At 50.9% G+C, this 20,910-nt stretch overlaps 1 protein-coding gene across 9 annotated transcripts in view; it reads left to right on the top strand.

Moving 5' to 3' along the window:
* Sox13 (SRY-box transcription factor 13) overlaps positions 1-19,148 on the top strand; it is a 52,470-nt gene extending 33,322 nt beyond the window's left edge. For 2 of the 9 annotated variants that reach the window (XM_070041755.1, XM_070041756.1), the window contains exons 2-15: positions 1,086-1,284; positions 2,831-2,942; positions 3,014-3,100; positions 3,770-3,942; positions 4,239-4,307; positions 4,652-4,766; positions 12,828-12,920; positions 13,577-13,662; positions 14,099-14,261; positions 14,618-14,727; positions 14,849-14,945; positions 15,288-15,431; positions 16,298-16,514; positions 17,362-19,148. In XM_070041755.1, coding sequence (XP_069897856.1) covers positions 1,087-1,284; positions 2,831-2,942; positions 3,014-3,100; positions 3,770-3,942; positions 4,239-4,307; positions 4,652-4,766; positions 12,828-12,920; positions 13,577-13,662; positions 14,099-14,261; positions 14,618-14,727; positions 14,849-14,945; positions 15,288-15,431; positions 16,298-16,514; positions 17,362-17,611 — 1,914 coding nt within the window. In that variant the 5' untranslated portion in view covers position 1,086 and the 3' untranslated portion in view covers positions 17,612-19,148. Of the gene's footprint in view, positions 1-1,085; positions 1,285-2,830; positions 2,943-3,013; positions 3,101-3,769; positions 3,943-4,238; positions 4,308-4,651; positions 4,767-12,827; positions 12,921-13,522; positions 13,663-14,098; positions 14,262-14,617; positions 14,728-14,848; positions 14,946-15,287; positions 15,432-16,297; positions 16,546-17,361 lie in introns of all 9 variants that reach the window. The other 7 variants (XM_070041757.1, XM_070041762.1, XM_070041763.1 and 4 more) reach the window with 7 other exon arrangements.
* The last annotated feature ends 1,762 nt before the right edge of the window (positions 19,149-20,910 follow it).

The following is a 20,910-nucleotide window of genomic DNA, read 5'->3' as shown; positions in this document are numbered from 1 at the left end:
TGAGCAAAAGAAACTCAAGGACAGCATCCAGGCCTTTTCAATTCAAGCCCCAGGACTGGCACCAAAAAAGAAAAAAAACAAACAAAAAAACCCCCAAAATGCCTTGGGTAGTTTGCTTTGGGCAGATAGTTGGAGTGGTGGGGACTAGTACGAACCAGTCTGTGTGTGGAGCTCCTGCTGCTCAATTCCAGCCATATTTGTCATTAAGCTGAAAGTTCAAATTCATATTTTTATGTCCTATCTCTTGAATTTTAAGTTTTGGTAACAAGTACCTATGCATAGTAATACACCATACATACATAATCTCCAGCCTGTTCAGACCAGAGATAGCCAGGTATCGTCTTTGGCCTCCTCAGAGGATCTGTCAGCCCACCAGCCCAACACTACAGAGGCAAGGAGCGGGCGTGGGGTGCGGCTCAGTGGGAGGGAGGCCACAGTCCCACCTCACAGTGCAAAGGAAAGAGGCCAAGAGTGGTCAAGGTGGGCCCAGTCATCTCTAAGATCCATTTGAACAACAACAACAACAATGCTGGGTCTGTAATCCTAGCAGTCTGGGGGCTGAGATCGGAGAATTACAAGTTCAAGGCCAGCCTGGCCTACATCTTTCAGACCCTGTCTACCCAAGAAAAGAAAGCAAACAGATGAAACAAAACCCATACATGGGGCTGGGAAAGTGGCTCAGTGGTAGAGCGCTTGCCTTGCATGCCTAAGGCCCTGGGTTCCATTCCTCAGCACCAGATAAGCAGAAAAAGCCAGAAGTGGTGCTGTGGCTGAAGTGGTAGAGCGCTAGCCTTGAAGAGCTGAGGGACAGCGCCCAGGCTCAGAGTTAAGGCGCACGCACGCACGCACGCACGCACGCACGCACGCACGCACGCACACACACACACACACACACACACACACACACACACACACACACACACACACACACACACACGGGACAGAGAGCCTTTTCTGACTTTTCTGTGGGTTCTAACGCACGGGGATCTGGGAACAGGATGGCATCACCGGCTGGTCACTGGGGTGGGTGGGTTTTGGACCCAGGCAGGCATGACCCAGCTCACCTGTCCGCCCTTCCTCTCCAGGATGTCCATGCGGAGCCCCGTCTCTGCGCAGCTGGCCCTGGATGGCGCTGGCACCATGGTGAACTGCACCGTCAAGTCTGAGGAGAGGAAAGAGCCGTGCCACGACGCTCCCCAGGCTGTGGCCGCTGCAGCCGAGCCCCGGCCTGGAGACCCAGCCCTGGCGCCCCAGGATGCTGTTGACCCCCAAGCTCCAGCTCAGGTACCCAGTGCTTTCTTAGGGGTCCTTGGGTAAGAGTTTCCAGCTCACCTCTGATGCCAGCCCAGCCTCCCTGCAGGTGGTGGGGGTGGGAGGGGTAAGGTAGGTAGGAAGGGTTTCAGGTGAGCAGGACGGTTTCAGGTGAGCAGGACTCAGCCCTTGCTCCTGAGGACTTGCTGGGGAGATCAGATAAACTTGCTGAAATTTTTACTTAAAAGAAATCAACCAGGGGCTGGGAAGTTGGCTCAGTGGTAGAGCGCTTGCCTTGCATGCCTGAGGCCCTGGGTTCGATTCCTCAGCACCACATAAGCAAAAAGAAAAAAGCCGGAAGTGGCGCTGTGGCTCAAGTGGTAGAGCACTGGCCTTGAGCTGAAGAGCTGAGGGACAGTGCTCAGGCCCAGAGTTCAGGCCCCACAACCGGACCAAAAAAAAAAAAGAAATCAACCAGCCGGGCATTGGTGGCTCACACCTGTAATCCTAGCTACTCAGGTGGCCAGGATCTGAGGATTGTGGTTCAAAGTCAGCCTTGACAGGAAAGTCCGGGAGACTTTTATCTCTAATAAACTACTCTAAAAAGCTGGGAGTGGTGCTGTGGTTCATGTGGTAGAGTTCTTGACTTGAGCAAAACAAGCTCAGAGACAGTGCCCTGGCCCAGAGTTGAGGCCCCAAGACTGGCCAAAAAATGTATAAGCCCCGTGTTGGCAGCTTATACCTATAATCCCAGCTACTCAGAAAGCTGAGATACCAGTATTGCAGTTCAAAGTAAACCCCAGCAGAAGATGACAGTGAGATTCTAATAGAGAAAAACGCTGGACTGGAGACATGGCCCAAGTGATAGAACAGCAACTGTGAGCAAAAATTAAGAGAATATGAATGCAAGTCCCAATACACACACACTTTCTTACACACAGCCACACCCACACACAACTATATATCTCAAAATTTTGGGGATTCCATACAGGAGATGTGTAAGGGAACAGGTAAATAGATAAAAGGCTAAAGCCAAAAGAATGAAGATGATAAGAGTTGGGCTTTAAGTGGAGGATCCAGCTTGGAGGAGTCAGTGGGAGGGGGGGTGTCAGTGTCAGGGAGGACTTCTTGGAGGAGTCAGGCCTCAGGGAAGTGGACGAAGAGGATCCGGGGTGGAGAGGGTCCTCTAAGTCAGCAGCCAGTGAGTGGGTTGTGACATTACCCAGCATCGCCCTGATCGGGGCACACCTCATTCACTTAGTGTAATGCCTGGCCAGCAATAGCTGGGAGAGTTAGGATGTACATTTTCAGAAGAAGGAGGAAGTTGGGTTCCGAGCCGTCTGGGACTTGCTTGGGTGGGATCAAAAATCCCTTGTGAGTCACTGAGCCTGGTCCCCAGGTCTCGTTCTTTTCACGACATCAGGTAAAGTGTATCAGGGACTTGGCAGGTGGGTATGAAGGGCCCTTTTGATGGGGCATAAGGGTTGTGTAGGGCAAGCGTGTCTGGGTTGCTCAGCTCTCCCTGCCCTCTGCACCCGGTCTCTTGGGCTGGCAAGTAACAGTGCACCATGTCCTGCAGGACTGCAGCTCCCCTGAGAGCAACCGGTCCCCAGAGCCCAAGAGACCAGCCGCCTCTGAGGCTGCTTCTGGAAGCCAGGAGAAGCTGGACTTCAACCGCAATCTACAGGAGGGTAAGATGTCTGCTCTAGTCTGAGGTGGGGGCGGGGGAGGGGACTGGTGCTGATGTGACTGTGTCTTACAGTGGTGCCGGCCATTGAGAAGCTGCTGTGCAGTGATTGGAAGGAGAGATTTCTGGGAAGAAGCTCTGTGGAAACCAAAGATGTCAAAGGTGAGGCCTGTGGGGGGAGAGTGTGTGGGGGGGTGTCTGAGCCCGTGTGTGTGTGTGTGTGTGTGTGTGTGTGTGTGTGTGTGTGTGTGTGTTGGACTCAAGGCTTTGGTGCTATCTCTTAGCTTTTTCACTCCAGGCTGATATCTATCACTTGACCTACAGCTCCACTTGCCACTTTTGGTGGTTCATTGGAGATCAGAATCAAACAGACTTTCCTGCCTGACTTTGAACTTCAGTCGTCAGGTTTCAGCCTCCTGAGTAGCTAGGATTACAGGCCTGAGCCTCTGGCGCCTAGCTGTCTTGGCTTCTTAGTACCTCGTAGCTGCCCTGTGGGATCATTCACCAGGGATGGGCAGCCACATGGCTTAAAGCCTAGCATTTAGAATGAAAGGCTATCCCAGACAGCAAAACTGGAAGGCAGGGGGCAAGATAACATATGTTGGTTGAGGAACACGTTGAGATGCTAGACAAAGATCTCTAAATGATATCTTGTTCAGCTCCTTAGTAATCCTATGACGTGACCGTTACAGTCCCCATTTATTGATTAGAAGTCCACCTTGAGTGCAGACCTGAGGCGTGACGGGATCCTGGAAACAGGAAAGGGATGGGTGGGTAGATGCAGGTGGACTGACAAAACCTCTTACACTGCGTGGTCTCACTGGGGAGCAGGGACTCAAGAGAGCCTGGCAGAGAAGGAGCTCCAGCTTCTAGTCATGATCCACCAACTGTCCACCCTGCGGGACCAGCTCCTCACGGCCCACTCGGAGCAGAAGAACATGGCCGCCATGCTCTTCGAGAAGCAGCAGCAGCAGATGGAGCTGGCCCGGCAACAGCAGGAGCAGGTGCCGGCTCAGGCCTGGGCCCAGGCCATTGGGTCCCCACCTCTGGTGATTTGGAGCCAATGGCGCTGAAGGGACTCTGGGGGAGAGCAGCTCGCTGCTCCTGCACGGCCTTCCTCCATCCCGGGTCCCCTGAGGGAAGGATGTCCACAAAAGAGCTCTGGGGGCCAGTGTCCTGCTCCCCAAGCCCTCTCGGCTCTCCAGGGTTGCAGAGGTTGGAGCTAGGGCCGGGCAGGCTCTGGGGAGAAAAGCCCTGGTGAATGCTCATGACCGCCCCTTGCCACTCCATCCCTCTTCAGATTGCCAAGCAACAGCAGCAGCTGATCCAGCAGCAGCATAAGATCAACCTCCTCCAGCAGCAGATACAGGTGACAGTGGGGAGCGGGGGTGGGGGTGGGGGTGGAGGCTGACATCAGTCAGGTGCTGGGGGCAGGTGCTGGGGGCAGGGCTGCAGATCCAGTGGGATCCCTCTGGCCACACCCAAGAGGGGCCCTGTTTTCCCTGTGGTAAGGGACCCCAGAATATAGCCTTCCCAGCTGAGACTCAAGGATGCAAAGACAGGTGCTCACGGAGGGGTCTGGAGTGAGTGGGTCTTTTGTGCCTGTCCTGCAGGGGTCCACCCTTTTGTGTCCTTGGTGCCCATAGATGCAGAATTTTTTAGGACATTTCCTCCCCCGCCCAGGGACTCATACCGGGTTTTTCTTGACTTCAGCAGGTCAACATGCCTTATGTCATGATCCCAGCCTTTCCCCCCAGCCACCAGCCTCTGCCCGTCAGCCCTGAATCCCAGCTGGCTTTGCCCATTCAGCCTATCCCCTGCAAACCAGGTGAGTAGAGGGAAGGGTCATCACCAAGGCTGGCTTGTCATCACCAAGGCTGGCTTGTCCTGAGATCAGGGAATGGTGGTGCTGGGGACTGAATTCAGGGTCTCATCATACGTGTTGGGCAGAGACTTTATTACTGGAGCCACATCTCCAGCCCCCTTTTCATAGATTAGTTTGAAGGCAGGCTCTGGCTTTATTATGCCCCAGCCGGTCTGAACTGTGATCCTCCTTTTTGTGTTTTCCCACAATGTTGTCCCGTGACAAGCACACATCACTAGTGCCCCCACATTGGTTGAGATGAAGTCTCCTGAACTTCATTTGCTTACCTCAAGCCTCTTCCAGTCTCTACCTCCCAAGTAGCTAGATGACTTGAGTCCCTGTGCCTGGTTGGTGTTTTTAATTTGCTGAACTCTTTTTTTTTTTTTGGGTCCGGTCGTGGGGCCTGAGCTCTGGGCCTGGGCGCTGTCCCTCAGCTCTTCAGCTCAAGGCTAGCGCTCTACCACTTGAGCCACAGCACCACTTCCAGCTTTTTTCTTTTTGCTTATGTGATGCTGAGGAATTGAACCCAGGGCAAACATACATGCAAGGCAAGCGCTCTACCACTGAGCCACCTTCCCAGCCCGATTTGCTGAACTCTTTATCTGTTCCGTATATGAATCCCTGTCTAATGAGTAGCTGAAACCATGCTGTGCGATGTTTCTTCATTCTGGCAATTGTTTTCCTTTGAGCTGTGGAAGCTTTTAAATTTGACACAGTCCCATTCATTAGTCCTTTTTTTTTTTTTTTTGGTGCCAATTCTGGGCTTGAACCCAGGGCCTGGGCACTGTCCGCTCAAGGCTAGTGCTCTACCACATGAGCCACAGCTCCACTTGTGGCTATTTTGGAGGTTAATTGGAGATAAGAGTCTCACAGACTTTTAGCTGGCTTTGAACTGTGATCTTTGGATCTCAGCCTCCTGAGGTAGGATTACAGGAGTGAGCCACCAGTGCCTGGCTTCCATATGAATTTTAAGATTTTAAGATTTCTATTTTTAAATATTTTTATTTCTAAGATTTTTCTATTTCTGTGAAAAGTAACATTGAATTTTGATGAGCATTGCATTGAACCTGTAGATTGCTCTCAGCGCTCTAGCTGTCTTCACACCATTAGTTCTACTAGTCCATGAACATGCGAGCTTCTAGGGTCTTCTTCCATTTCTTTCTTTAGTGGTCTATAGTTTTCATTTGGAGGACTTTCATCTCCTTAGTTAAATCTGTTCCTAGGTATTTTAAATTTTTGAGGGTATTGTGAATGATTATTGCCTGATTTCTTTTTCAGTTATTGTTATAGAGAAAAGCTACTGATATTTGTATGGGATTTTTGTGTCCTGCTACTTTACCAAAGCTTTTTATCAAATCTTAAGAGTTTTTGGTAAAGTCTTTTAAGGATTTTTTTTTTTGGGGGGGGGGTCAGTTGTGGGGTTTGAATTCTGGGCTTGGACGCTGCCCCTGCACTCTTCAGTTCAAGGTGAGCGCTCTACCTCTTGAGCCACAGCACCACTTCTGGTTTTCTTGTGGTTTATTGGAGATAAGAGTCTTATGGGCTTTCCTGCCCGGCCTGGCCTTGAACCGTGATCCTCAGATCTCAGCCTTCTGAGTAGCTAGGATTATAGGCGTGAGCCACCGCTACAGGACCTTTTAAGGATTTTTAAAAAATTTGTATCTCCCTTCCTTCCTTCCTTCCTTTCTTCCTTCCTTCCTTCCTTCCTTCCTTCCTTCCCTCCCTCCCTCCCTCCCTCCCTCCCTCCCTCCCTCCCTCCTTCCCTTCCCTCCCTCCCCTTTCTTCCCTCCTTCGCTTCCTTTGCTTCCTTCCTTTCTTCCCTCCCTCTCCTTCCTTCCTTCTTTCTTCTCTTCTTTTTCTTTCTTCCTTTCTTCCTTTCTTCCTTTCTTCCTTTCTTCCTTCCTTCCTTCCTTCCTTCCTTCCTTCCTTCCTTCCTTCCTTCCTTCCTCCCTCCCTCCCTCTCTCCCTCCCTCTTTCTTTTCTTTTCTTTTCTTTCTGTTGTGTGGCTTGAACTTCGGCCTAGGTACTATTCCTGAGTTCTTTGGGTCAGGGCTAGGGCTCTGTCTCTCCACAGCTCTGCTTCTGGTTTTCTGGTGGGTAAGATTCTCAGAGATTTTCCTACCTGGGCTGGGGCTTTGAATCCGTGATCCTCATATCTCAGCCTTCTAACTAGCTGGGGTTACATTTGTGAGCCAGCAGAGCCCAGCATTTCTTTCTTCCTTAGGTCTTAATTTCTCTGGCTCATGAATTCAAGCAATGAGGCTGGGAATTGGCTTAGTGGTCCAGTGCTTGCCTAGCATGCATGAAGCCCTGGGTTCGATTCCTCAGTACCACATACACAGAAAAAGCTGGAAGTAGTGCTGTGTGGCTCAAATGGTAGAGTGTTAGCCTTGAGCAAAAAAGAAGCTCAGAGACAGTGCCCAGGCCCTGAGGTCAAGCCCCAGGACTGGCAAAAAAAAAAAAGGAAAGAATTCAAGCACTATATTGAGTAAGAGTGGAGAGAATGGATACTCTTGTCTTGTTGCTGACTTTAGATGAAATGTTTTTGGTTTTTCTCCATATAGGTTTGCCATATAAAACCTTTATAGTGTTGAGGTATACTCTTTCTGTTTCTTCTTTCTTCAAGGCTTTTATCATGAAACGATGTTGAGTTTTGGCAAATGTTCTTCCTACATTTTTTTGAGATGATTATATGAGTTATTTTTGTCATTTTAATGTGTAGTATTAAGTTTATTAGTTTAAACCATTCTTGGATTCCTGATATAAAACCAACTTGATCATTGTGTATGAACTTTTTTTTGGGGGGGGGGTCTGGTCGTGGGGCCTGAACTCTGGGCCTGGGCGCTGTCCCTCAGCTCTTCAGCTCAAGGCTAGCACTCTACCACTTGAGCCACAGCGCCACTTCCGACTTTTTTCTTTTTGCTTATGTGGTGCTGAGGAATCGAACCCAGGGCCTCAGGCATGCAAGGCAAGTGCTCTACCACTGAGCACCTTCCCATCCCCTGTGTATGAACTTTTTAATGGATTGAATTCAGTTTGCAAGTTACTTATTGAGAATTTTTGTGTTATGTTCTTTAAGGAAATTGGTCTACACTTTTCTGTTGGTTAACCATTTTGATATCAAGCAACTACTAGTTTTATAGAATGAGTTGTAGTATTCTCTCATTTTCTGCTTTCTGGAATACTTTGAGGAGCATTGGTATTAGTTCTTTAAAGGTCTAATAGAATTGTCAGTGAATCCATTTAGTTTTGGGCTTTCTCTATTGGGTTCATTATTGCTTTCATCACGTAGTTCATTATAGATCTGAATTTGTTTATATCCTGTTGTTCCATTTTTTAGTAGTTCATATATATCTAAATAGTATCTATTTCTCTTAGGTTTTCCAGTTTCTTGAAATATAAATTTGCAAAATATTCCCAAATAATCCTCCGAATTTCATTGGTGTTTGTTGTGATGTTTGCTCATGTATAATTTTAGTTTACTCTCTTTCTTCCCTTCATTTAATTTGGTTAAGGATTTAGCAATGTTGTTTGTCTTATCAAAGAACTATTTATTTCATTGACTTTTTTTTTTGGGGGGGGGGGTCCAGTCGTGACACCTGAACTCTGGGCCTGGGCGCTGTCCCTCAGCTCTTCAGCTCAAGACTAGCGCTGTACCACTTGAGCCACAGCGCAACTTCTGGCTTTTTTCTTTTTTGGTTATGTGGTGCTGGGGAATCGAACCCAGGGCCTCAGGCATGCAAAGCGCTCTACCACTGAGCAACCTTCCCAGCCCCTTCATTGACTTTTTTAAAAGTTTCCATTTTATTCAATTTCTGCTCTGATGTTGATGATTTCTTTGCATGTTACTGATTTGTGGTCGGACTTGTTCTTGTTTTTCTAAGAGTTTTTTTTTTTTTTTTGGTCGGTCGTGGGGCTTGAACTCTGGGCCTGGGCACTGTCCCTCAGCTCTTCAGCTCAAGGCTAGCGCTCTACCACTTGAGCTACAGCGCCACTTCCGGTCTTCTGGTGGTTTATTGGAGATAGGAGTCTCACAGTCTCTCCTGCCCGGGCTGGCTTTGAACCGTGATCCTCAGATCTCAGCCTCCTGAGTAGCTAGGATTACAGGTGTGAGCCACCAGCGCCCGGCTTTTCTAAGAGTTTGAGACACATTTTTTTTTTAGGTTAATTGAGAGCACTTAGACTTTTTAATGAAGCTTTGCTCTTAACATTGCCTTTTCTGTATCTCAGGTTCTGTGCTTTCATTTTCGTTTGATCCTAGGTATTTTTTATTTCCCATTATTTATTTATTGTTTGTTTTAGAGAGCTACTGATGATGCAGACTGTAGCTCAGTCTCCATGTGTTGATACATTTTCTGTAGTTCTCTTACTGTTGATTTCTAGTTTTATTCCATTGTGGTCTGATAAAATGCAGCACATTATTTCAAGTTTCTTGCATTTGTTAAGAAATGCTATATGTCTTAAATATGATCTATTTTAGAGAAAGTTCCACAGACTGCTGAGAAGAATGTGTGTTTGTGGTGGTTGGATGAAAGATTGTGTAGATAATTCCAAGTTCGTTTGATCTATAGTGTCATTTAATTCTGAAGTTCCTTCGTTGATATATTTTTTGGTCTGAATGACCTATCTATTGGCAAGTGGGGTATTAAAGTCATCAACAATTATTGTGTTGGGATCTAGCAATGCTTTTATGTCCAGTAATGTTTGCTTTATGAAATTGGGTGCCCTGACATTTTGTGTGTATGTTTACAATTGTTACATCCTCATGATGGATTGCTCCCTTTATCAATATGAACTGAACTTTTTGTCTCTTCTGACTAATTCTGGTTTGAAGTCTGCTTTTTCAGATACGAATATAGCTCTTCTTGCTTGCTTTGGGCTCCTTTTGCTTGGAACATCTGTCTCCATTCATTACTTTAAACTTGTGTTTGTCTCTGCCAGTGAGTTACATTTTTCTTTCTTTCTTCTTTCTTTCTTTCTTTCTTTCTTTCTTTCTTTCTTTCTTTCTTTCTTTCTTTCTTTCTTTCTTTCTCTCTTCTCTCTCTTTCTTTCTTTCTTCTTTCTTTCTTTCTCTCTCCTCTCTTTCTTTCTTTCTCTCTCCTCTCTTTCTTTCTTTCTTCCTTCCTTCCTTCCTTCCTTCCTTCCTTCCTGCCTGCCTGCCTTCCTTCCTTCCTTCCTTTCTTTCTTTCTTTCTTTCTTTCTTTCTTTCTTTCTTTCTTTCTTTCTTTCTTTCTTTCTTTCTTTCTTTCTTTCTTTCTTTCTTTCTTTCTTTTCTGCTGCTGGTTGTGGGACTTGAATTCAGGGCCTGTGCACTTGCTGTCCCTGAGCTTTTTTGCTTAAGGCTAGCCCTCTACCACTTTGAGCCACAGTGCCACTTCCAGCTTTCTGGTGGATAATTGTAGACAAGAGTCTCATAGACTTTTCCTGCCCGGGCTGGCTTTATACCACAATCCTCAGATCTCAGCCTCCTGAGAAGCTAGATTACAGGCATGAGCCACCAGCGCCCAAGATGGCACATTTCTTGTAGGCAACATATGGTAAGGTCTTATTTTTAATCCTGTCTGTGCTTTTGGATTGTAGAATTTAGAACATTAGCATTCAGATTTATTATTGAAAAGTATTTAGATATTCCTATCCTTTTATTGTTTAGTAGTGTTTGATTCTTTCCTAATCTTCTGTACTCATCTAAAGAGATTTATTCCTTTTTGAGAGGAGCACAATACTAGGGCTTACAACTCAGGACTTGGTGCTCTCACTTGACTTTTTCACTCACGGCTGGCACTTCACTACTTGAACTATGCCTCCACTTTGGGTTTTGGTAGTTATTTGGAGCTAAGAGTCTTGGATTTTTCTGTTCTTGACTGACTTTTGAACTGTGACCCTCCGATTCCAGCTTCCCAAGTAGCGAGGATAATAGATGTGAGCCACCAGTGTCTGGCTGAGATTTATTCTTTCCTGTATTTTCATGTTTGCAGTTCTCTTCTGTGGGTAGGACATTTTTTAAATACTGGCTTAAGTGATCGTGAATTCCTTTAGTTTTTGTTTATCACAGCCAGTTTTTATTTCTCCTTCAATTATGAAGGATAGCTCTGCTGGCTATGATAATCTAAGTTTTCAGTGCTTTTTTTGTGGGGGGGGGGCTTGAAATATGTCATTCTATACCCTTCTTGATTTTCCTGTTTGTGTTCAGAAATACTGTTCTGATAGATTTACTGTTCTGTGTGACTAGACAATTCCCTCCTGCAGCTTTCAGTGTCCTGTCCTTGCTCTGCAAACAAAACTAATAGGATATGAAGAGTGTCCTAAATGCTTCCGGTACCTGGATGACTGACCATATCTTTCTGAAGATTTGGAAACTTTTCCGCTGTTGTTTTGCTGAATGTGTTTTCTCTGGCTTCAGCTTACAGCACTTATTTTTCTGCTCATGATGCATAAGTTGGGTCTGTCAATGGTATCTCAGAGGTCCTGCGTGTTCTGTTCTTACTTTCTTACAACTTTCCCCCTTTATCTTAGTCTCAGTGTTCAAATTCATCTACCTTGTCTTCAAACCCTGGTATTCTGTCTTCAACTTGAGACAGTTTATTGATGAGGCTTTCATCTGAGGTTTTTTAATTGGACTTGTTGAGCTTTTCATTGTCTTCCTTATTCCACTCAACTGTTTCTATTCTCTTTGATTTCATTCAGGTGTTTATACATGTCCTTTTTTTTTTTTTTGGTCCGTCATGGGTCTTTTTGTGTTTTGTTTTCTTTTTTGCCAGTCCTGGTGCTTGAACTCTGGGCCTTGGCGCTGTCCCTGAGCTTCTTTTGTTCAAGGCTAGCGCTTTACCACTTGAGCCACAGCGCCACTTCCGGCTTTTTCTGTGGATGTGGTACTGAGGAATCAAACCCAGGGCTTCCTGCATGCTAGGCGAGCACTCTACCATTGAGCCACATTCCCAGCCCCCGTCATGGGTCTTGAACTCAGCCTGGTCACTGTCCCTGAGCTCTTCAGCTCAAGGCAAGCGCTCTACCACTTGAGCCACAGCTTCACTTCCAGTTTTCTGGTGTGGGGCGGGGTATTAATTGGAGGTAAGAGTTTCCAATGTTTTTACTTGGGCTGTCTTTGAACTGTGATCTTCAGATTTCAGCCTCCTGAGTAGCTAGGATTACAGGCATGAGCTACTGGTTGGTGCTGGGCTATACATGTCTTTAACTTAGTTGATGGGTCTGGCAATCATTCTGAATTATTTGTGATTCTTTGATATCTCTTCACTATGATATATGAGAGTCTGTCACTAAGAAACTATTGACTTTTGGAGGAGTCACCTTACCTTTTTTTTTTTTTTTTTTTCATATTTGTGGTTTTTGCACTGGGATTTGTGCCAAATGATTGGAGATTTTCCTGTAGTTTTTCAGTTGAAGTAATTCTCAGTGTTCAGGCAGAACTGTGTCATAGCAAGGTCAAAGTAGACTGGGTTCATAGCCAGGCGTTCACTCATAGGCTCAGTTGGGGAGTGGGTAGAGAAGGCTTCCTGAGGAGGGGACATTTGATGAGGTCCTGGGAGGAATGGGTAGGATGTGTGAGCTGCGGCTGGATGTTGGGATAGAGGGTTTGAAAAAGAAAGGTCTAGGCAGAGGCCCTGGAGGGATTGGATGTGATGAAGAGGTCAGTCAGAGACTGAACAGATTCTGGGAGTTACTTCATAGGCTAGGTGCTACCCGTGGGCCCTTGTGGGTTGTCTGTGGACGGTAGGACATGGAGCAGGACGTGCTTAAGGCAATATCCAACAGAGGGGTGTTGAGATCATTGTAGCCATAGAAGACCACACCTGATTACCAGCTGAGCCTGTAACTGCCCCAGGAGTGTGACGGGCTCTATGGCCAGCCCTTTTAGTCTTCCATTCCGGTTCCAGGGTACCCCATGGCGTGCAGCATGGAGCCCAGACTCCAAGCTGACCCTTTCTGTGAGCCCCATTTTATTCTCTCCCTCTCTCTCACACCCCACCACTCCATCTCTACCTGTCTGAATCCTGCCCCATCCCACAGGCACTAGCTCACATCTCGCCTGTACCAGGAAGCCTGCTGGAACAAAGTTCCCTGACAACCCACCTCGGGGCCCATATCAGCACCTGCTATGTGGTTAGTGATTTGTACACAGGGCTTATCTCTGCACCTGAGCTGTCACACCTCCTTGAGGCCGGGCCTGGTTGGGAAAGATGGATAGGCAGGGTAGATGGGAAAGAGAGTACCACCGAGAGGGGAAGGAGGGGCTGTGGAGTCTAGAGGACCTGGGTTCGGTTCTCCACTGTGATTTAATAGCCCTGTGAGCCACACTCTGACCAGTGAAGTTTCTGTGTCTTTAGCTGGAACATGAGATAAGGATATAGCAAGCCCTTATCACCTGTCACACACACACACACACACACACACACACACAAACACACACACACACACACACACACTCTCGCTGTACTATAGGGATAGTGCCATGTACCCCTCTGCACAGTAGGCACGAAGTGCAAGTGCCTGCTGACTTTCCGGGTATCCTCCCTTGCTGCGCCCCGGAAGGCCCTTTGGAGCAGGCTGGGAAGGGCGACCCAGCGTGCAGATGCGCTCAGCATGCATGGGCGGCAGCGGGGGAGGGGAGGGCAGGCTGGGGGTTGCCTTGGAAGCTGAGCAGGGTCGTGCGCGCAGCCAGCCTGGGCCAGCCCCACCCTGTCACGCGGGACTCTGTCCAGCAGGCATCTGCCGTCCGGTGCTCATCCAGAACCTTTCCCCTCGCTGCTTTTCCACAGTGGAGTACCCGCTGCAGCTGCTCCATAGCCCCCCTGCCCCTGTGGTGAAGAGGCCTGGGGCCCTGGGAACACACCACCCCCTGCAGGTACTGTCTCTGCAGCCAGTGGGGCATCCCCCGCCCGGCCCACCCCCCTTTTGTTCTAGTTTACCTTGCTCATCCCTGTCTGTGTTTCCTGTCTCTCTGTCTACCCTGGGTGTGCTTGGCTCACTATCCGATACCTCGTGTCTTCTCTATCCCTTGGTGGGGGTCTCCTTTGGGGTGCTTGAACTCAGGGCCTGGGTGCTTCCCCGGAGCTTTTTTCCCTCAAGGCTAGTGCTCTGCCACCAGGAGCCACAGCTCCACTTCTGGTTTTCTGGTGGTTCATTGGAGAGCGTCTGTCTCAGACTTTTCTGCCCTGGCTGGCTTCAAACTGCGATCCTCACATCTCAGCCTCCTGAGCAGCTAGGATTACAGGCGGCAGTCATGCGGCGGGCTCCTGGGGTGTCTCTCACGGGCTGATATCTTGGATTTTCCCCCTCAGGAGCCCTCCCAGCCCCTGAACCTCACAGCCAAGCCCAAGGCCCCTGAGCTGCCTTCCAGCTCCAGCTCTCCTGGCCTGAAAATGAACAACTGTGGGCCACGTCCCCCCAGCCACGGGGCCCCCACGCGGGACCTGCAGTCCAGCCCCCCCAGCCTGCCTCTAGGTAAGTGTTCTGCCTTCTCACTTTTCTGTCAGCCCTCTTAGGGGGCAGCTGAGGAATGGGGTGTGCCCCTGGGCGTGCCGGCCCTTCTCTGGGTTTGGTTTTTGAAACTGACTTGCCCTTTGAAGGCGTTCTTCCTCCTCCCCCCCCCCCCCATGCTGTTGATGGGGCAGTTCCTGGTGTCTTGGCCCCGCCTATCAGTCAGAGTGGCTCAGGTCCCCATGGGGATGGGCGTGGAGGGGGTAGGGAGCACGCATCTAGGTAACTCCGGAGTGGCATGGCGTGAAGCTAGGGGACTGTGTCCTCAGCCTGGGTGCCAGCCTCAGCTCTCACACTGCCTTCCTCCGCCCTCTCGGCAGGCTTCCTCGGTGAAGGGGATGCAGTCACCAAAGCCATCCAGGACGCTCGGCAGCTACTGCACAGCCACAGCGGGGCTGTGGAGAGCTCCCCCAACCCGCCCTTCCGCAAGGTATGGAGCAGACGCCACTGTCCCCCCCCTCCCCCCAGCAGGAACGGGTTGGGCAGGGGCCAGAGGGAAGAGAGGGCGACACAGGGGAAGCTGAGGCACAAGTGACCCTTGTCAACCCCAGGACCTCATCAGCCTGGACTCGTCCCCAGCCAAAGAGCGACTGGAGGAGAGCTGCGTGCACCCACTGGAAGAAGCCATGCTGAGCTGTGACGTGGATGGTGAGGACTCTGGTGCTGGGCTGGTGCTGCACTCCGATCCATTGTCCCTGGGTGTCTCTGTCTCTGGGTCTGCCTTCTTGCATCTTGTGATGGCTGGCCCTCCACTCCTCTGCCTGGCGCTGTAGCTCTGGCGTTGTCCATCCTCTCTACGCTGGGCTCCTTAAGTTACATGTTGCTGGCCTTGGAGGTTTACTAGGCTGCTGCTCAGAGCAAGACCTTGTTTACCTGGGCTTGGCTATTGAGGCGTCTCCTCAGCGCCATCTGGTGGCCATCACATTGGGAATGCCATTTTGCCAGTTCCAGGCTAGGTGCCTCGCTGACTCCACTGCCCTCTCCTCCCAGGCTCCCGCCACTTCCCCGAGTCCCGGAACAGCAGCCACATCAAGAGACCCATGAATGCCTTCATGGTATGGGCCAAGGACGAGCGGAGGAAGATCCTCCAAGCCTTTCCAGACATGCACAACTCCAGCATCAGCAAGATCCTTGGTAAGGGTAGTGGGTGGCCCTCCAGGGCTCTGGGCGTCCCGGGGTGGTGATCTAGCAGGTTCTGATTGCAGAAAGAAACCCTCTGGGTATGCTTGGGGCTTGGTGATGTTCTGCGCTGTGCTGAGCCGTAGCTGACTGATGAGGATGCAGGATTCCAGGGGATGTGGTGGGCCGCTGGCTCTGGGTTGTGTATTATCATAGGGCTATTCTGGTAACGACTCTCCTGCAAACTCAAGCTGTAAGTCAGCCAGTCGGACTGTGTTTTCAGTCCTCTGAACTCTCCCTAACTTGTCATACTCAGCCCAGAGCCCTAGAGCTGGCTGTGGGCAGAAAATAGGAGAGATGCTGAGTTCAGACTATCAGATAGATTTTTAAGTTCCCTGTGCTTTTTTGGAGGCTCAGGAAGAATGTAGGGCAGAGCCATCTGGGAGAGGGGAGAGACAGAGAGGGTCTTTTGTCTGGGACTCCAGGTATTTGTCTTGTCTTTGAGACTCTGGGGTGGAGCCTAGGGCCTGGCATATGCTAGGCAAGCACTCTTACCACTGAGCTGCACTGCCTTGGCTGTTCTTTTACTAATGCAAATGATGCAGAGGCCCTATTTGCTGGGTTGCTGGGGTAGGGTAGGTGCTGAGTCTTGAGTTGGCAACTGTGGATACTCCATCACGCCAACTTCATTTGTTCACTCAGTGTGCAGGTGGCATCCACGAGGGGCCAGGCCTTGGCTATAGGCTTACACGCATGCAGCCTCATCTCTTTAACCCCCTGTGTGGGGACCAGAATCTTCCTAGGGCTTGCAGGGCCATGTATGGGGCTGGGGAGAATCACCGGACCGCAGCCCTGACCGCCTGCCCCTGGGACTGGCCTAGGTTCCCGCTGGAAGTCCATGACGAACCAGGAAAAACAGCCCTACTACGAGGAGCAGGCGCGGCTGAGCCGGCAGCACCTAGAGAAGTACCCAGATTATAAGTACAAGCCCAGGCCCAAGCGCACCTGCATCGTGGAGGGCAAGCGGCTGCGCGTGGGCGAGTACAAGGCCCTGATGAGGACACGGCGCCAAGACGCCCGCCAGAGCTACGTGATCCCGTGAGCAGGCCCTCCCCGGGCGGCAGCGACGGTGTGTGTGGCTGTTGAGAGAGGCCGGGTGTCCCTGTGTGGCTGGCTTGGGTGATGCTGTGCGTGCCTGCGGACTGTGAGCCTACCTAGGATGACGCATGTGTGGCCGGGCCTCTAGAGTGACAGGAAATGGCTGTGCTGACTATGATACACACTTGGTCATTTATCTAGGTGACCCTGACTGCTTGAGCACCCTCCCTCCCCCCATACCTGGAGAATTATTCCACCAGTCCTGATCTGATGAACTCAGTGCTAAATCAGAGGTGCTGAAAGTATTCACCCTACTGCAAGGTTGCTGACAGGTCTGAAGGCAGAACCCTCATGGCTCCAGAGACATAGGACCAGGGACTTTTATTTAAACCATACGATTTTACAAAATGAGAGTTCTATGTAGCCACTGAGCACACACCCCTGGCCCTGGGGCTGCAGCTCGCGCAGTGAGTCTGGCCATCAGAAAGCATACCAGGAGCTGGGTGCTGGTAGCTCGTGCCCGGAAATCCTTGTTCCCCGGGAGGCTGGGACCTGGTTTGAAGCCGGCCCAGTCAGGAAAAGTCCATCAAATTCTTGTCTCCCGTTAACCACCCCAAAGCTGGAAGTGGTGCTTTGGCTAAATGGTAGAGCACCAGCCAGGCCCTGAGTTCAAACCCCTCAGTAGTGGTGCCCCCCCCCCAAAAAAAAGATAAAGTGTACCAGGGCCAGCTGTGACACAGCGCGGGGAGGGGAGGGGGGGGAGGGCTGGGGGGCGTGTGTGACCTGGGGAGGGCATGGGGCAGGGACAGCGTGGGGTGCATTTGTGACGGGTCTTTCTCTGCCTCAGCCCACAGGCCGGCCAGATTCAAATGAGCTCCTCGGATGTCCTGTTCCCTCGGGCCGCAGGCGTGCATGTCCCCCAGAGCCTGGACCCCAACATGCCTGTCATCGTCAACACCTGCAGCCTCAGGGAGGTGGTGGAGGGCGCGGACGACAGACACTCGGTGGCGGATGACGAGATGTACCGGTACAGCGAGGAGGAGGACTCGGAGGGCGAAGACAAGAGTGATGGGGAGCTGGTGGTGCTCACAGACTGATCCCAGTGGCTGGCCGGCCCCCTCTCCCCTGGGGGAAGTCTTTGTCCCCAGCTCCCATGAGTGCAGCCAGCCGGCCTGGTCTATGTTGGTACTTGGACTCGAGCGTGCCTGGGACATGGGCCAAGCTGTGCACTTGTAGATACATCCACAAGCGAAGAGAGTCCTCCCCGCCACCCGTCCACACACCTCGAAGAGCCACTGGCTTGGGCCGGCAGGGCTTGCTTGGTGGTGGTGGGCTGAGCTGGCTGAGCTCCTCGGCCTTAGCGCAAAACACCCAGGACACTGGATGACCCTCCTCTCTGCGGGTGGCATGGCAGCTACACACCCCTCCCCCTGGGGCCACGTGCTTTGTTTCCTGACCCTGGCTGGACATGCCATCCCCCGTGGGACCAGCACCCCCTCCCACACGCTCCCAGATCATGGTCTCATCACCAGGATCACTTTGTACTTTGTACAAAAGGCTCTGGCTGTCCCTCGCTGTCTATCTCTGCCAAGCCCACTGTGCCTCTGGCTGCTGCACACGCTCTCCTGTGTGCGCGTGCTGCGTGCACACCTTCCCCTCTCCACCCCTGTGCGTGCGTGCGTGTGCGCACACGCCCGTGCGTTCCCATGCGTCCATGGACGCACATTTTCATCCATTCATTGCACAGATATTTATTGAGTGCCCACTACGTGCCAGTCACGCGTGCTGTGCAGCTGGAGGCCCATCTGGCTTCTCCGGGGGCCTCTCCTGTGCTTCTCTTTGTCCCCAAATTTGCTACCTCTCTGTCAGTCTGGGCGTCTCAGGTTCTGTGTGTCCTTGTGTGCATTTCTTTCTGTCCTGGTTCCTCTGCGAGGCCCTCTTTGTCTCTCCATTTCTCAGTTCTGTCCCGGCCTCCGAGACGCCCTCTGGGTTCTCTGGGTCGGGGTCTGCCTGCCCCTGGCCCGGCAGCCTCCCCCCCCTGCTCCCCCTCCCCCCTCAACTCTGCCAGTCAGTTCCCATGGAGCCATTTTGGGCTCTGAGCAGCGTGAGAATGTGCCTCAGCCTCCAAGGGGCTTTGTCCTGGTGTCCTGGCCCCTGGTCCCAGCCTGTCCTAGGGGTGGGAGTGGGAGGGTTCATGCCCTCCCCCCTTTGTGAGTGACAGGAGCCCCCATGGCAGCTGGTCTCCCTCCTTCCTGAGCCTGGGGTGGGTGGCTCTCTGGTCTTGGCTTCATCCTGGCGGGCCTGCCCCTCCGTCCTTCCTCTCTTCCATCCTCCATAGTAGGGAATCAAGCCTATCAGCTCCAGTTGTTTCCCGAATTAAATCAAAGCCCATAGGTACCAAGCTCCACAGATCTGGACGCGCCCTCGTATCCGGGTGGGAACCCCAGACTCCACCAGGGCCAGATGTGGAGTTGGTGCCAGTTGTCTCCTCTTCTGCCTCCCTACAGGGCCCCCTCCCCCTTTCTTTTTTATGACTGTAAACATAGATAGTGCTTTATTTTGTTAATAATAAGATGAGTAACTTAACCAGCACGTTTGTTTCTGATGGCATAATAAAGATGGACCGTTTCAGAATCTGGCCCTTGCAGGGGAGGGGTGGGGGGAGCTGGCCTAAGCCGTGCGCTGCTAGCCTGGGCATCACTGCCCCCTGGTGGCAGCTGGCGGGAGCATTGGGCAAAAGGCTGAAGAAAAGGGAGCCGGGGAGCTCAGCCGTACCCTGTGGCCTGTCTGCAAGCTGATTAACAGGGATTAAACCTTCCTTCCTGATCCTGGTGTTCTTTGGGAGAACACGCTCTTGAGAATCAGGTGAAGACTGGATGCTCACCCCACAAGAGGACTCAGACACTCCAATGCTGATCAAAAAACAGCAGGGTTTCTAATATGCTTTGAACGAGGATTTCAAAGGCCTGGTTGTCACTGGAGAAATGATGCCTGAAGGAGCCAAAAAACGGAAACTCTCCAAAATGGCTACTAATGAAGATGTATTAAACGACAAGTTCTGTGGTTTAAAAATCTCAGAGCCAGGCGCCAGGGGCTCACGCCAGTAATCCTAGCTATTCAGGAGGCTGAGATCTGAGGATCACAGTTTAAAGCCAGCCTGAGCAGAAAAGTTTGTGAGACTTCATCTCCAATTAACCACCAGAAAACCAGAAGTGGCACTGTGGCTTAAGTGGTAGAGCACTCTCCTTGAGCTGAAGAGCTGAGGGACAGCATCCAGGCCCAGAGTTCAAGACCCACGACTGACCAAAAAATACAAAAAAATCCCATCAGATTATAAAACAGTGCAAGAAAAGTAAATGGCAATTCTTAGGAAAGAGATGGGCTGGATTAATTTTATGTCACAACAAAGGAGTTGATAGGCCATTGTGTATCACATAGGCCTGGTCCCTGGCATCATACTAGTACCAACCCTGTGGCTAGAAAGGGCTATTGTCAATGGAACAGGCTAGAAGCATACATCTTGTTGGGAGGAAGGCTGAAGGGACCCTTGATGACTAGGCCTTGCAGGAATGGTAAACTCGTGGAACCTTGGCCTAGAAGGGGGACTAGGATGGGTCAGGAAGGAAAATCGCTTTCTTCAGGGTTGCTGTGGGGGAAAGGGTAGATACTCTGCAGCTGGTGAGGTTGAACTTGGACTCAGGTGAAAGCCACCAGGGTCATTATTGATTTAACAGAAGAACAATTTGCCAACAGAAGTGTTGACAAGTATTTCATCAGACTCCTAAATGCTGGGAGGGATTTCTAAATTAGATGGTCATGAGAGAAGTGGGTGTATGATGGGTCCCCCTGCCATAAAGGTGGCAGTGGACACCCCCAGACTCCAGGGTGCTGGACTTGCCTAGCCCATTCCCCCAGTAGCCCTGGCCCTCTGTCCTTTGCCAGGTGTCTGGCCTGCCTGAGGGAGGGGCTGGCTCCGGTGGGAAGAGGACCCTGGCCGGCTCTGCCTGGCCTCCTGGTCGCCCCCTAGTGGCTGCTGTGGAAAACAGCCTAACTGGTCTAACCCCACCCTTAGCCTCCAGACGCTGCTCTTCCAAACTAACCCAACACATTCCTGGGGCCTCCTCACAGCCCTGGGTTCTTCCTGCTGCTGGGTCCTCTGAGCCAGGGGGGGTTTAGCCTGCACTGCCAAAGGTCACTCAAGTACCTTTGTCCTGCCCACGTCAGTCCACCTGTTGAGCCAGTCCCTGCCTTACTCTTAGGCAAGCTGGGGCCCCACCCCCTGCCCACGGGAGACTGCACGGGGTCAGGTGGGTTGCAAAAACAACAGTGCCCTGGACGTTAACCAGGAATGTAGGGGCACAGGCTGTTCTCTGCCGAGGAACATTGGGAAGGTGAA

The sequence above is a fragment of the Dipodomys merriami genome, unplaced genomic scaffold, assembly GCF_024711535.1.
Source record: "Dipodomys merriami isolate MVZ:Mamm:240054 unplaced genomic scaffold, mDipMer1.0.p SCAF_31, whole genome shotgun sequence".
NCBI classification, from domain to species: domain Eukaryota; kingdom Metazoa; phylum Chordata; class Mammalia; order Rodentia; family Heteromyidae; genus Dipodomys; species Dipodomys merriami.
The sequence above is the reverse complement of the archived record's forward strand: the minus strand, read 5'-3'. Positions and strand labels throughout refer to the sequence as shown.